The sequence below is a fragment of the Girardinichthys multiradiatus genome, chromosome 10 (genome assembly GCF_021462225.1).
Source record: "Girardinichthys multiradiatus isolate DD_20200921_A chromosome 10, DD_fGirMul_XY1, whole genome shotgun sequence".
NCBI classification, from domain to species: Eukaryota; Metazoa; Chordata; class Actinopteri; order Cyprinodontiformes; family Goodeidae; genus Girardinichthys; species Girardinichthys multiradiatus.
This window is the reverse complement of record NC_061803.1, coordinates 2555156-2566488: the sequence shown is the minus strand read 5'-3', so window position 1 is coordinate 2566488 and position 11333 is coordinate 2555156. Positions and strand designations below refer to the sequence as shown.

Here is an 11333-nt window from a genome sequence, read left to right as displayed (position 1 = left end):
TTATGAAAGTTATACTTCACCTTCAGATGAACTGGAGGTTCTGTAAAGGTTAAATTGGTTACATCTGTAGTGAACCCTCAGGAATGTCCCATGACAGTTCTGTATTTTTTACATTGAGAATGGTTAATGTTCAGGACACATTCCCAAAAGGTCCCAGTGCTTGTGTTAAAACTAGCCTTCATGAACTTTTCCTAATGGTTACATTATCTAGAACCTTTAGAGAATGTTCTAGGTTAAGAGAACCATTCTGGTAATGTTAAAGTCTGCTGGGAATTCTCTGCCACTATTATTTTGTGGGGTGGAAGCTGAAGCGTTTGGGAATGTCTGTTCTAAATGGTAACTTTACTTTGACTTATTAAACGTTTTAAAAATGAAAATTCCAACAAACATTAAAAGTGGAGCAGCTAATATAATAGTCTGTTGAAGACCACAGATTCTGTATGTTGCACAATGAGAACAATTACAGTTCCTAAAACACATTTTTCTCCACTGTGGAACACTAGCATTTATAAAGGCAGCTGGGAAGGTTCCAAGTTTAATAAATATTTAAAACTAGTCTGAAGCTTTAAATGACTTGATCTGAAATCTTTTTAAGTGGAAACTCCTACTGAACAATTAAATAACTCATGATACATTCAGTTCAGTAGGATTTGGCAGCTGCCTACTTCATGTTGCCAGACAGATTCTATTTACAGATCAGGCAGTAATCAGGTCTGGGTGTGACCTCTCTCAGCTGACCTCTGCTCTAACAGGAGGTATGATTACTTTTATAAAAAGGCCCAGGTTGGTTTGAATCCTGTTTTTAAATCTTTATTTAAAAATCAGCTTTTTTTTATTTATTCTGGTTTTATTTGATCAAAAAACTTGTTTATTAGTCTGAAATATTTAAGTGTCAAATAAAAACAAAAAAAGGACATTTTAACAACTCTGTATGTTTTTTAGTTATTCTTTGTAGGTTTTCATGCATTTTTTGTAATAAAAAAGCTTCCAGTAATAATAATATATTCCAAAACAAAATGAATCAGTTGGTCCTGAAAACATATTAGATTAACTGTAAATCTGTGTTATTTTCCATGTTAAAGTGTGTTAATTAAAACAGTTTAGTAGCTGAACATTAAGTCAATAACAGTTTGTCTGATACAGTTTAATGTCTGGTTAAATTCTAGAAACTGTCAAGAAAAACACATTATATTTGGGGATGGTGTATGCAATCACAGCCTTTTTATGATCATTTTTCACAACAAATCTTCAGACGCAACATTTCTTGTGTGTTTTGAATATTTAAACAACCGTTACGTGTTCAGAGTAAGTAACACTTATTTCCAGTTCAGTTCATGGAGAGATCTTCATCTTTCAGCACAGAAATATCAGAAGAAATTGAAGAGAAACTCTTTTTTTGATGGAACAAAAGCGAAGGCTGTCGTCTCCTCCTGAGGCCCCCAGGGTCCAGCCTGCTGCTGCTGGTCATCTGAAGCTGCTGGATGGGTTCTCACCTCAGCTCTGCGGTGGAAAACAGACTTCTTTGGGGAATATGACGCCACTTTGACCTGAGCTGATGCAGTTTCTATCAGGAGCAGAGGAGCCTGTCGATTAACAAAGATTCAACAGAACACACTGTTGACTGAAACAGTTCACTCACCACTTTGAATGAGCTTGAACTGCTTCTTCTTCTCTTCCTCCATTTGCTTCCTGTAATCTCCAGTCATGGCTCTCATCACCTGCCGCTTCTTGACCAGAGGAGCTTTGGAGCTGCGCAGCGTCTTCAAGGCTCGAGAGGCCTCCTCTTCTACGAGGAAGAAAACACAACGGACCATAAAATCAAAACTTTAATGCTCGAACATCGACACCAAACGGCCCCCTTCGTTATCCGACAAGGATCCAAACAGGGGGGTACCGATCAGGCTGATGTGGCCCATTTCCTGTCTCCAATTCTTCTAAAACCTTTTCCTGCCAAAACTAGTTTTATCGAATTTTGATTCTTGTCAATAACAAGAAAATATGAAAACCCTTCCTGCTGTGAGGTCATTATTTTCTGTTTTTTAAGATGCGTGTGAGAGATGTCGGTGTAAAACAGGCTTTAGATGAGTGGCGCTGGTGGTGTAGAGGTTCAGCAACCATACATAGAGGCTATAGTCCTCGACACGGGTTCGAGTCCTGGACCCGGCGAATGTCTCCCCCTCTCTCTGCCCCTCTTTCCTGTCTACCTGCTGTTGAAAAAATAAAAAATTAAGGCCGAAAAAATATATGAAAAAAACAACAGGCTTTAAAAACATGCAGTTTAAACAGGCTACAACAACATTTAATTTCTCTTTGGGATTGATAAAGTATTTTGGAATTGAACACATTAATTAATTCATAATTTAAATATCTCATTCTTCCTACTTTGATGACAGATATTTTGTATGTCTTCACAGCAGTTTTGCATTTTTCCAGTTTTTTGCCATATATTTGCTAACTTTGTTCCTTTCTCTGGTGCTAGTTGGTGGTTTGTATTATCCTGCAGTTATTCTGTGTTTCCTGTTTTTGTCTCACCTTGTGGCCTCTCTACACCTGTCTGCAGTCGTTTTTATATCTTCCTGTCCAGTTTCTTCTTCTCAGCATACGTCTCTTTGCTGTTTCATCCTGACTTGGTCGTTTCAGGTGAAAGTCAGAGTAAATTAATTTGTTTCATGAACCGAGGATTATATTTCTGGGATAAAATGTATGACTGTAAATGAGTGTGGTGATGTGTAGGCGAAAATAACAACACTAACTCTGTTTTGGAGTTCCTTTCTGGGACCTTATTCCCAGCTCCAGCTGTTCGATACACCAGTCCAGCTGCCTGTTCAGCTGCTCCTCTGGGCTCTGAAAGAAAGTCCCATTCAGACATGAAATAAACATTTAACAACATAAGATGATAGTTAGTTCTAGTCACAAGTTTTCATGCAGCTCTCCTGGTCATTAACGGCATAAAAATCTCAGGCTTTTAAGAACACCATACTAATTGTCAAGCATGGTGGAGGTACCACCATGCTGGGGGTCTGTTTTACTGACAGGGGTGTGCATTGGAATAATGAAGGAAGTTAACTAATTCCAGATTTTACAACTTCACCTTAAAATTAACAGCTAATTTAGGAGTTTCCAGTCCAGGAGAGCAACTATCCTGCATCCAGAAGCCACAGGATAGTTGCTCTGAGGACCAGAAGCTTGTTGTGTGGCTTCTCTGCAACATGCTATGGGACATTTAATCAAATATTACTGGGGGGAAATTGCATGCTTATAAAGAGTGTATGTAAACTTCTGAGTGAAGCTTTATATACTAACCAGCTCTTCCTCTTTCTGACTCCCTTCTGTCAGCTTTTGCTGTGTCTCGGTGTCAGACAGTTTCTTCTTTCCAGTTTTCTTCTTCTTTTTTGTTTTGGACTGCTCTGATGCTTCACATTCAGACGCACCCCCCTGGGAATGGGAACGCTCTTCCTCCGGGTCACACTGTTGGTTGCTTGGAGATGAGAAGTGTGCAGTCTCCGTTGTGTCCATGTCTTCGGCAGGTGGGTCAGGAGGGATTTGAAAGTTAAAAGCAAAAGCAGAGCCCTGCCCTGTCAAAGATAATGCTGGGGTGGGGGATGGGATGCGGTCTGCTGGAGATGTTTTCTCGTGAGATGGAGGGACGCCGTCTGTGAAAAAGTTAAACCTGAAGGAGTTGTCACTGCCAGCCCAGAAAGGCTTGTTTCTCTCTCCTTCAGCAGGTGTGGAGATCTTTGATTCTCTAATATCTGTTGAATAAACACATGGAAGGAGAAGGTGAGGGTTTACTTTCATTTGAGCCGACAGTGCCTTCCAAAAGTATTCATACTCTTTAAACCTTTTCCAAATATGAATAGTGTGGAATCTATTTGTTTTCAGTCATCTTTAACTGTGATATACTTAAGTTAAACTGCGAGTAATTTCATCCGAGTCCATTTGGACATGTTCTGTTTCTGGTGTCAAAGATTTGTTAGAGAACAAACTGCATCATGAAGACCACGGACCACAGCAGACAGGTCAGAGAGAAGATTCTGAAGAAGTTTAAAGCAGGTTAGGTTCTACAACAACATCCCGAGCTTTGAACTTCTCACAGAGCTCTGATCAATCCATCATCTGAACAGAGAGGATGGACCACCAAAACAGCTTTGCAATCCAAACATCTAGCCGTTACGGAGGAAATGTCCTGTTCTCAGCTTTCCACAAGCCATAAAGGCCACATAGACATATGAAAGAAGGTGTTCTGGTCAGACGAGACCAAAACTGATCATTTTGGCTTATGTGCAAAATGCTATGTGTGGAGAAAAACGATGATGTGTGAAAAGATGATGTGTGAAAGCAGTCTGACATTGCAAATGACCCTGAACACACCATCCCTACAGTGAAACATGGTGGTGGCAGCATCATGCTGTGGGAATGCTTTTCTTCAGCAGGGACATGAAAGCTGGTCAGAGTTGATGGGAAGATGGATGGAGCTAAATCCAGGACAAACCTGGAAGAAAACCTGCCAGAAGCTGCAGACCTGAGACTGGGGTGAAAATTCATCTTCCAGCAGGAGAACCACCTTGAACATCCAGCCAGAGATACAATGGGTGGTTTGGAGATGTTTACAGGCACTCCACCACCCAATCTGACTGAACCTTGTCAAGACCTGAGACTGGAGGTGGAGATTCAATTTTTAGCAGGACAACCACCCTGAACATACAGCCAGGGATACAATGATATGGTTTAGATCAACGCAGATTCATATGTTAGAATGGCCTAATTAAAGTCTAAACCTAAGTCCAAATCATAATCTGTGCAAAGAGTTGAAAATGAATGTTTAATGATGGACCCGTCCCAACTGACAGAGCTATTTGTAAGGAAGAAACTGCAGAAATGTCCTTCCGTAGCTGGTAGAGAGGTACCCAGAAACACAGGCTGTGATTGCAGCAGTAAGTGGTTCTAAACTTTTCACATTTGTTTTTGTAAAATAAAAAATTAAAACCATGCATCACTTTCCCTCCACTTTACAGTTATGTGGTGTTGCATAAAATCCCAATAAAACACATGGACATTTGAGGTTCAAGTTATCTCTGGGTCTTGTTCACGAGTGAAGGAAGAATGGAGACTGACAGACGGATCGGTGCGGCTGCCGCAGTAATGGGGACGCTGTGCCGGTCCGTTGAGAGGAGATTTACCAGTCGGTCTACGTTCCTACCCTCACCTATGGCCATGAACTTTGGGTCATGACCGAAAGAACGAGATCCCAGATACAAGAGGCTGAAATGAGCTTCCTCCGTAGGGTGGCACTCCCTTAGAGATAGGGTGAGGAGCTCGGAGTAGAGCTGCTGCTCCTCCACATCGAGAGGAGCCAGTTGAGGTGGCTCGGGCATCTATACCAGATGCCTCCTGGACGCCTTCCTTGGGAGGTGTTCCAGGCACGTCCCACCGGGAGGAGGTCCAGGGGACGGCCCAGGACACGCTGGAGGGACTATGTCTCTCGGCTGGTCTGGGAACGCCTTGGGCTCCCCCTGGAGGAACTGGAGGAGGTGTCTGGAGAGAGGGACGTCTGGGCGTCTCTGCTGAGTCTGCTGCCCCCGCGACCCGGTCCCGGATAACGCGGAAAACGACGAGTACGTAAAAAAAAGTTCAACGGGTATGAATACAAACGGATAAAAAAATAAAACTTTGTAAAAACTCAACATAATTTACTAATGATAAGGCATTTATATTTCCACAGTATCTACGTTAATCTAAACCAGAAGCCAGAGATGCATAAAGCAGAAGCACCATAATGTACCTAAGAACAGCAGCCTTTCCTCGGTCATGCTCTCCCCCAGAACCCGTTGGTTTTCAGCTCAAGAAAGTCCGTTTCTGCATTTATTTCCCCCAAAACAACCAGGGTTCACACATCCGCAGAAAAAGACATTTCCACAAACACCTTAATCCAGTTACGTAATCTTCTTTAAAACATCAAATGTTCCAGAAATATATCTACAAACCTACTGCGAGTGTCACTCGGTAATATGCCCGTCTGGTACTAATCCCCAACGTCAGGTTGTTCCGCCTTCATGTGATCTGTTTTAAACTGTTTAATCCGTTTTAGTTAAAATGACACACAGTTTAACTGTCAATATTGTGTTACGAGAGTAAAGTAATATTTAGAAAAGGAGAAAAATCACTCAGTAACATATTTCTGTTTTTCCTTTTCAGATAAATATGGTGATATTGAATCATTATGACTACATGTGTGACATTAGGTTGATGTGTTTTTTTTATGAAAACATGTTTAAGTACTAATCTCCATGCAGAAGAGGGTGTAACTTTGACGGAGGATTTGAAAAAGTGGCGGGCTGCTCTCCATCCATTTCCCTCCTCTTTCAACACAACCACAAAGGATCCAGAACATATGCGCTGAGTTTTTATTTAAGGAAATCCTGTCGATCTTTCCAACCACATTTAGGGTCTGACTGAATGTAAAAACACTGCCTTTTCACCTTCCCTGTCTAGACATAAGCATTTTAGTTATGAAAAGTCATCCAAGACTATTTAGAATATGGGATACTGTTTATAAGAACGACGTTGATCTCTTTTTTATTTGATGCAGCAAAAACAAAGAAGCCTTCTGATAAACTTTAATCTGTGGTGAATTGCGAACTACGGATAGCAGGAAAAGCCGTTTCCTTTGGCTGATTTTATGAAAAATCCCTCTTCCGATGCTTGAATTAAAGTGACTCCCTGTCTTCTGTCTTTCATGCGAATACTACGGTGATCCTCATTGGCTCGCTTACTAGACATCAGGCTGTCAGCAATGTTTAGACCAATCCAGTTGAATCGGGGGAGGGACCTAGACATTCGCTCCGGTTAGCTTATAAAAGCAGCGTCTCGCTGCTTCCACTCGCATAGAAGACGAACGATACGGAGGGAAGTGTCTCCACTTCGACGAAAATTTAAAACAAGGGGAACAAAATAGAACCGTAAGTGACTGAATATTCTTTGGGTTTTGTTCTTTTCACTCTAAAGTGTTAACGTTCATCATACGTGTGGTATTAGCTACCTTTAATGTGGTTTCCGGACGTTGATATACGTTGAAGCCTTTAACAATAAACCGACGCGCGCCATGATCAGTTAACTGAACTGTGATGCGGATTAGACCCTCTTAAAACGCGCAATACACAATGAAACTCTAAATATAGATGTAGTAATTTTAAATATTTTTGCATTATAAGAAGGTTTGGTGAGAATATTGTTTTTATATTTTACTAGCTTCTATGGTAGCTAGCTGGCGCCATTTTATCACCGTCTCTGCCAGCTTCTAAATTGGACTGTAGAGCAAAGAAACGTGTGAGTCCTCTGTAGCTTAATGGTGGCTGCGCTGAGATTTTTACACTACATTTACAGAAATGTGCAGTTTTGAACATTCGGCGCCATTTTTTTTTTTCCCCCGCTTACTGGGATCATCAATTCCTCAGTATCAGAAGCGTTGTTTATTTGTATTATGGAGCTTCTTTCCTTAATATGTGGGAACGTTGCAGCAGCTGTTATCACCTTTTCTGAGGTCACACGTATGTGGTGCCGTTGATGTGGCCCATCTTGAGTTGTTGTATTTGGACAAAAAGTAGATCAGGATATTTCTTAGTTTTATCAACCATTGTCCTTTTTCCGTATCGATCTGTAGGTTGTGAGAAATGGCTCGTACCAAGCAGACTGCTCGTAAATCCACTGGAGGAAAAGCTCCCAGAAAGCAGCTGGCAACCAAAGCAGCGAGGAAAAGCGCGCCATCTACCGGTGGCGTGAAGAAGCCCCACAGATACAGGTATAAATGCTTTATCCCTGAGTTGCACAAGCTTGCAAGTTTTACGTGTTTTGAGTCTCACGTCGAATTAGTTTTAATTACAACCAATCACAATTTGTGCTCCTAACTGCCTTTTTTATTATATTTTACCCAAAACATTAAAGTTTGCACTGGTTGAATTTTATAGAACAAATGTATTGTGATGCAACGTTTCTAAAAATGGCCCGTTATTAAGATATGGCAAGCTGATTGGTGCATGGCTACACATGTAACTGGGCTAATGGGAATTGAACCTTCATGTTTTTTTCTGTCTTGTAGGCCAGGCACTGTTGCTCTGCGTGAGATCCGTCGGTACCAGAAGTCAACTGAGCTGCTCATCAGGAAACTGCCTTTCCAGCGTCTTGTCAGGGAAATTGCTCAAGATTTCAAGACGGACTTGCGTTTTCAGAGTGCAGCCATTGGTGCCCTGCAGGTAGGACTTTTTTCTTCAAATAAAACTAATTAAAAGGGTTTTGTGGTGCTGAATAACAACTGATTGTTTTTCCTTGTAGGAGGCCAGTGAAGCTTACTTGGTTGGGCTGTTTGAGGACACCAACCTGTGTGCCATCCATGCAAAAAGAGTCACAATCATGCCCAAGGACATCCAGCTGGCCAGGCGAATTAGAGGAGAGCGTGCATAAATCTGTTTTAACCTTTTAGTGGGGTGTTGTGAGGAGGGATGGTACAGGGGGGTTTAGGTCAGGGTATTTGATTGGGGATGTTTTGTAAATTTCAAACTGTTAACAGCATGTGGTTTATTTGTAGTTCTAGGCATGTTTTTGTACTTGTCTTTTCACTTTTCAGTCTCATTCAATATAGACCACCGCTTCTCTGTAAAATGCTCGATGTTCCATTCTTTTCTTCTGTTTGCAAACATTAGTCTGTACTTCAATCCTGTGTGCATGTCATAGGATTTCTTGTGCTGTAAATAAACTTTCTGCTACCTCATATTTAAGCTGTTGGTCTATCTACACCCATATATTTGGTGTTGCAGGATTGGCTGGCGGTTGCATGAGAAGCGAGTAGCTTTTTCACATTGGGTGGATTATTTTTTGATAAATTACCTTGGAATACTTCAGAAAATTAATCTCGAATGCAGAAATGCACCTGACCATTTGTGAGGTAAATTTGACAATGCGATTACCTTCAGGAACTGTTAAAACTACATTACAAGCTGCCACATCCATTAGCTCTTATGCAGTCTTTAAATGTAGATCTGCTTTTTCAGGCTTAACTAAGGAGGGGTGAGATTTGATTTTTCTAATGGGATGATTTGTCTTTAAAGAAACTTGATTTATCACATGGTTTAAGCTGCAGAAATACTAGTTCATAGCTCCAAGCCGATGGGATGGGTCCCTAGCCCAGTTTCTGGGAATTAGAATTATCGATCTGTTTAATCAAATTTATACTGGCTTTAACTTTAATTGCTTGAGTCATGGCTGTATAGAAGTATGGGAAACTGGAAAAAGCTCACATTGCAGAAAAGTGAAGCAAATTCATTTTAATTTGTTACCAGAAAAAGAACACGGGCCCAATAGTCTTTCATAACATAATTCTCTTTTCATGGGCCCATTAAACTTAAAATCAGTCCAAAAATTGACATAAAAGTATATCCTAGAGTTGGAAACCCTGGTTGAACCTCAGTTATCTTCAGCTTGTTCTGAGTCTTCATCTGAAACCAAGCTGGGTAAACGTTTGGAAAGTTTTGCATCAACGTCCGTCTCCTTCCTCATAGCGCACCACAACAGAAACGCGGTGAAGGTCAGGCTGATGGGAAGCACTTTCCACCAAGGCCGCTGGTGCTGGCTGCCCATGGAGCGGTCCACTTTCCAGGTCCGGTGACTGGCCTTACTGGTGGAAAACTTGATGGGTTCACTGTTGACCACTTTATCTTCTTTGGGGGGGTTTGACCTTGAGGATACCCATGAGGTCAGTGCTAGAGACCTGGCACTGTTTAGGGAAAGAAAGTGTATTAGTTCCCATCACATTAATGTTACAGTGCATCTTCAGAAATTACTTTGCCTTTTAAACATGAAACCAAGAATTACATCAGCTTAGGTACATGTACATAGTATTGAAATTTAGAAACATTTTTCTGCAATACACTTTTTATCTGATCATATTAACTTGAAAAATATTGATGTCCATTAATTTCAGTAATTCAATTCAACAGTTTCAAAACACACACTGGGGCCACAGCTTCGAGATCCACCACACACAGAAGTATCCAGACCATGAGCTACAACTGTAGCATTCCTTGTGTTGAGCTGAACCAGAGAAAAACCCCTGAAGCATCTCACCTGTGTTTCGGTGGGCCTCTTTATTTCCTAAATGGCGCCACAATTTGAGGAAAATGTATTCATGGGTTGATTATGTGGGAACCATTTAAGCAGGAATAAACAGGCTTGATTGCCAAGAAGCTTTAATACAACTAAGAAAAAAATTAACCAAACACAAATTTTGTGCCAAGTGAAATGAAAATCATACATGGAGTATGGCTAAGACTCAAAGAAGGAGCAGGGGAACCAGCAGAGACAGAACCCAATGATGTAGTTACCTAAAGCTCAAATCTGATCAAACTCTGATAACAAAATCAGTAGTTTTTTTTTCTACTATTAACATTTATTCTGTGAATTTCTTTCCAAAATGTTAAACATCAGTAGTCTCAGTGTCATTGAAGTAAATGAGCAGCGGTGCCAGATTTCCACTCACCCCACGGTGGATGACGCGTGTTTAATCAACACCCCACTGCTGAGGATCCTTCGGGTGAAACCACTGAGAGCTCGTCCTGCTGATGGAGACATCTCGGACTAATGGTCATCTTATTACTCCACCAGCTTCTCCAACAACCTGTGTTAGGTCATGTAACAATGCCTTGTGCAGCACTGAAACCCTTCCGGTGCCGCACATTGACCTGTGCTTCGAAACGTTCCGGTAGACGTCGTCTTTTCTGAAAAAGGTTTTTATTTTTGAAGAACTTAAGATAATAATTTAATTTGATTGAACTGATTTTGCTTTACTGAAGGTGTAATGAGTCTCCCAAGACACCATCCATTTTTCTTGCTTTTTGTTTTCAATTATGCAACAAAACACCATATATAACAACCTTCAGGTGAAAGAGATATCAATAACACAAGAATAAAACAATGAAATAATAGTGATAACAACAAAAAATAATTGTAATAAGAAATGCGTTGTTGTCTAAATTATAATTGGTCATTTTCAGGGGTTTTAAAATAGACCAAAATAAACTTGTTGTAAAGGTGGTCCTGGATAAGTACCACTGTGTTTCTGTTGTGAAGAACTTTAAATGAATCGATCCTGTACGGAACCGATCAGATTATAGCGCAGCAGACACATCACAGAGTTGAAGATTCGCACAATATGTCAGGAAAGGACTTCAGATTTGATCTAATCTGTCACTTATTTTGTAAAGCAGAGAGTTAGCAACAGGACATGATATCACTGAATATGGGTGGGCGGCGAAAATGCCTGACCAGAAAAGAACTAAAGGACC

General features: G+C 40.8%; 3 protein-coding genes across 3 annotated transcripts; 1 reads left to right on the top strand and 2 right to left on the bottom strand.

Moving 5' to 3' along the window:
• Positions 1-1197: 1197 nt before the first annotated feature.
• On the bottom strand, positions 1198-5978 carry c10h8orf33 (chromosome 10 C8orf33 homolog). The gene is made up of 5 exons (XM_047376622.1): positions 5783-5978; positions 3304-3752; positions 2754-2844; positions 1640-1786; positions 1198-1564 (listed from the first exon to the last, which is right to left on the bottom strand). The coding sequence occupies exons 1-5, from the start codon at positions 5808-5810 to the stop codon at positions 1368-1370; spliced, it is 912 nt and encodes a 303-aa protein (XP_047232578.1). The 5' UTR covers positions 5811-5978; the 3' UTR covers positions 1198-1367.
• An 826-nt stretch (positions 5979-6804) lies between these two features.
• h3f3d (H3 histone, family 3D) lies at positions 6805-8766 on the top strand. The gene is made up of 4 exons (XM_047377289.1): positions 6805-6959; positions 7661-7798; positions 8096-8249; positions 8329-8766. Exons 2-4 carry the CDS (start codon positions 7671-7673, stop codon positions 8455-8457), a joined length of 411 nt encoding a protein of 136 aa, XP_047233245.1. The 5' UTR covers positions 6805-6959; positions 7661-7670; the 3' UTR covers positions 8458-8766.
• A 536-nt stretch (positions 8767-9302) lies between these two features.
• Positions 9303-10730, bottom strand: c10h16orf91 (chromosome 10 C16orf91 homolog). Its single transcript, XM_047377290.1, has 2 exons — positions 10529-10730; positions 9303-9766 (listed from the first exon to the last, which is right to left on the bottom strand). Exons 1-2 carry the CDS (start codon positions 10618-10620, stop codon positions 9457-9459), a joined length of 402 nt encoding a protein of 133 aa, XP_047233246.1. The 5' UTR covers positions 10621-10730; the 3' UTR covers positions 9303-9456.
• Between the last annotated feature and the right edge of the window lie 603 nt (positions 10731-11333).

Coding starts and splice junctions, on each gene's coding strand:
- c10h8orf33 (XM_047376622.1), bottom strand. CDS start 5,810: ATGACCGAGGAAAGGCTGCTGTTCTTAG. Junction 2,845..3,303: donor GTCAGAAAGAGGAAGAGCTG/GTTAGTATATAA, acceptor ACTTTCTTTCAG/AGCCCAGAGGAGCAGCTGAA. Junction 1,565..1,639: donor GTTCAAGCTCATTCAAAGTG/GTGAGTGAACTG, acceptor TGCTCCTGATAG/AAACTGCATCAGCTCAGGTC.
- h3f3d (XM_047377289.1), top strand. CDS start 7,671: ATGGCTCGTACCAAGCAGACTGCTCGTAAATCCACTGGAGGAAAAGCT. Junction 7,799..8,095: donor AAGAAGCCCCACAGATACAG/GTATAAATGCTT, acceptor TCTGTCTTGTAG/GCCAGGCACTGTTGCTCTGC. Junction 8,250..8,328: donor CAGCCATTGGTGCCCTGCAG/GTAGGACTTTTT, acceptor TTTTCCTTGTAG/GAGGCCAGTGAAGCTTACTT.
- c10h16orf91 (XM_047377290.1), bottom strand. CDS start 10,620: ATGTCTCCATCAGCAGGACGAGCTCTCAGTGGTTTCACCCGAAGGATC. Junction 9,767..10,528: donor CACGCGTCATCCACCGTGGG/GTGAGTGGAAAT, acceptor TTCCCTAAACAG/TGCCAGGTCTCTAGCACTGA.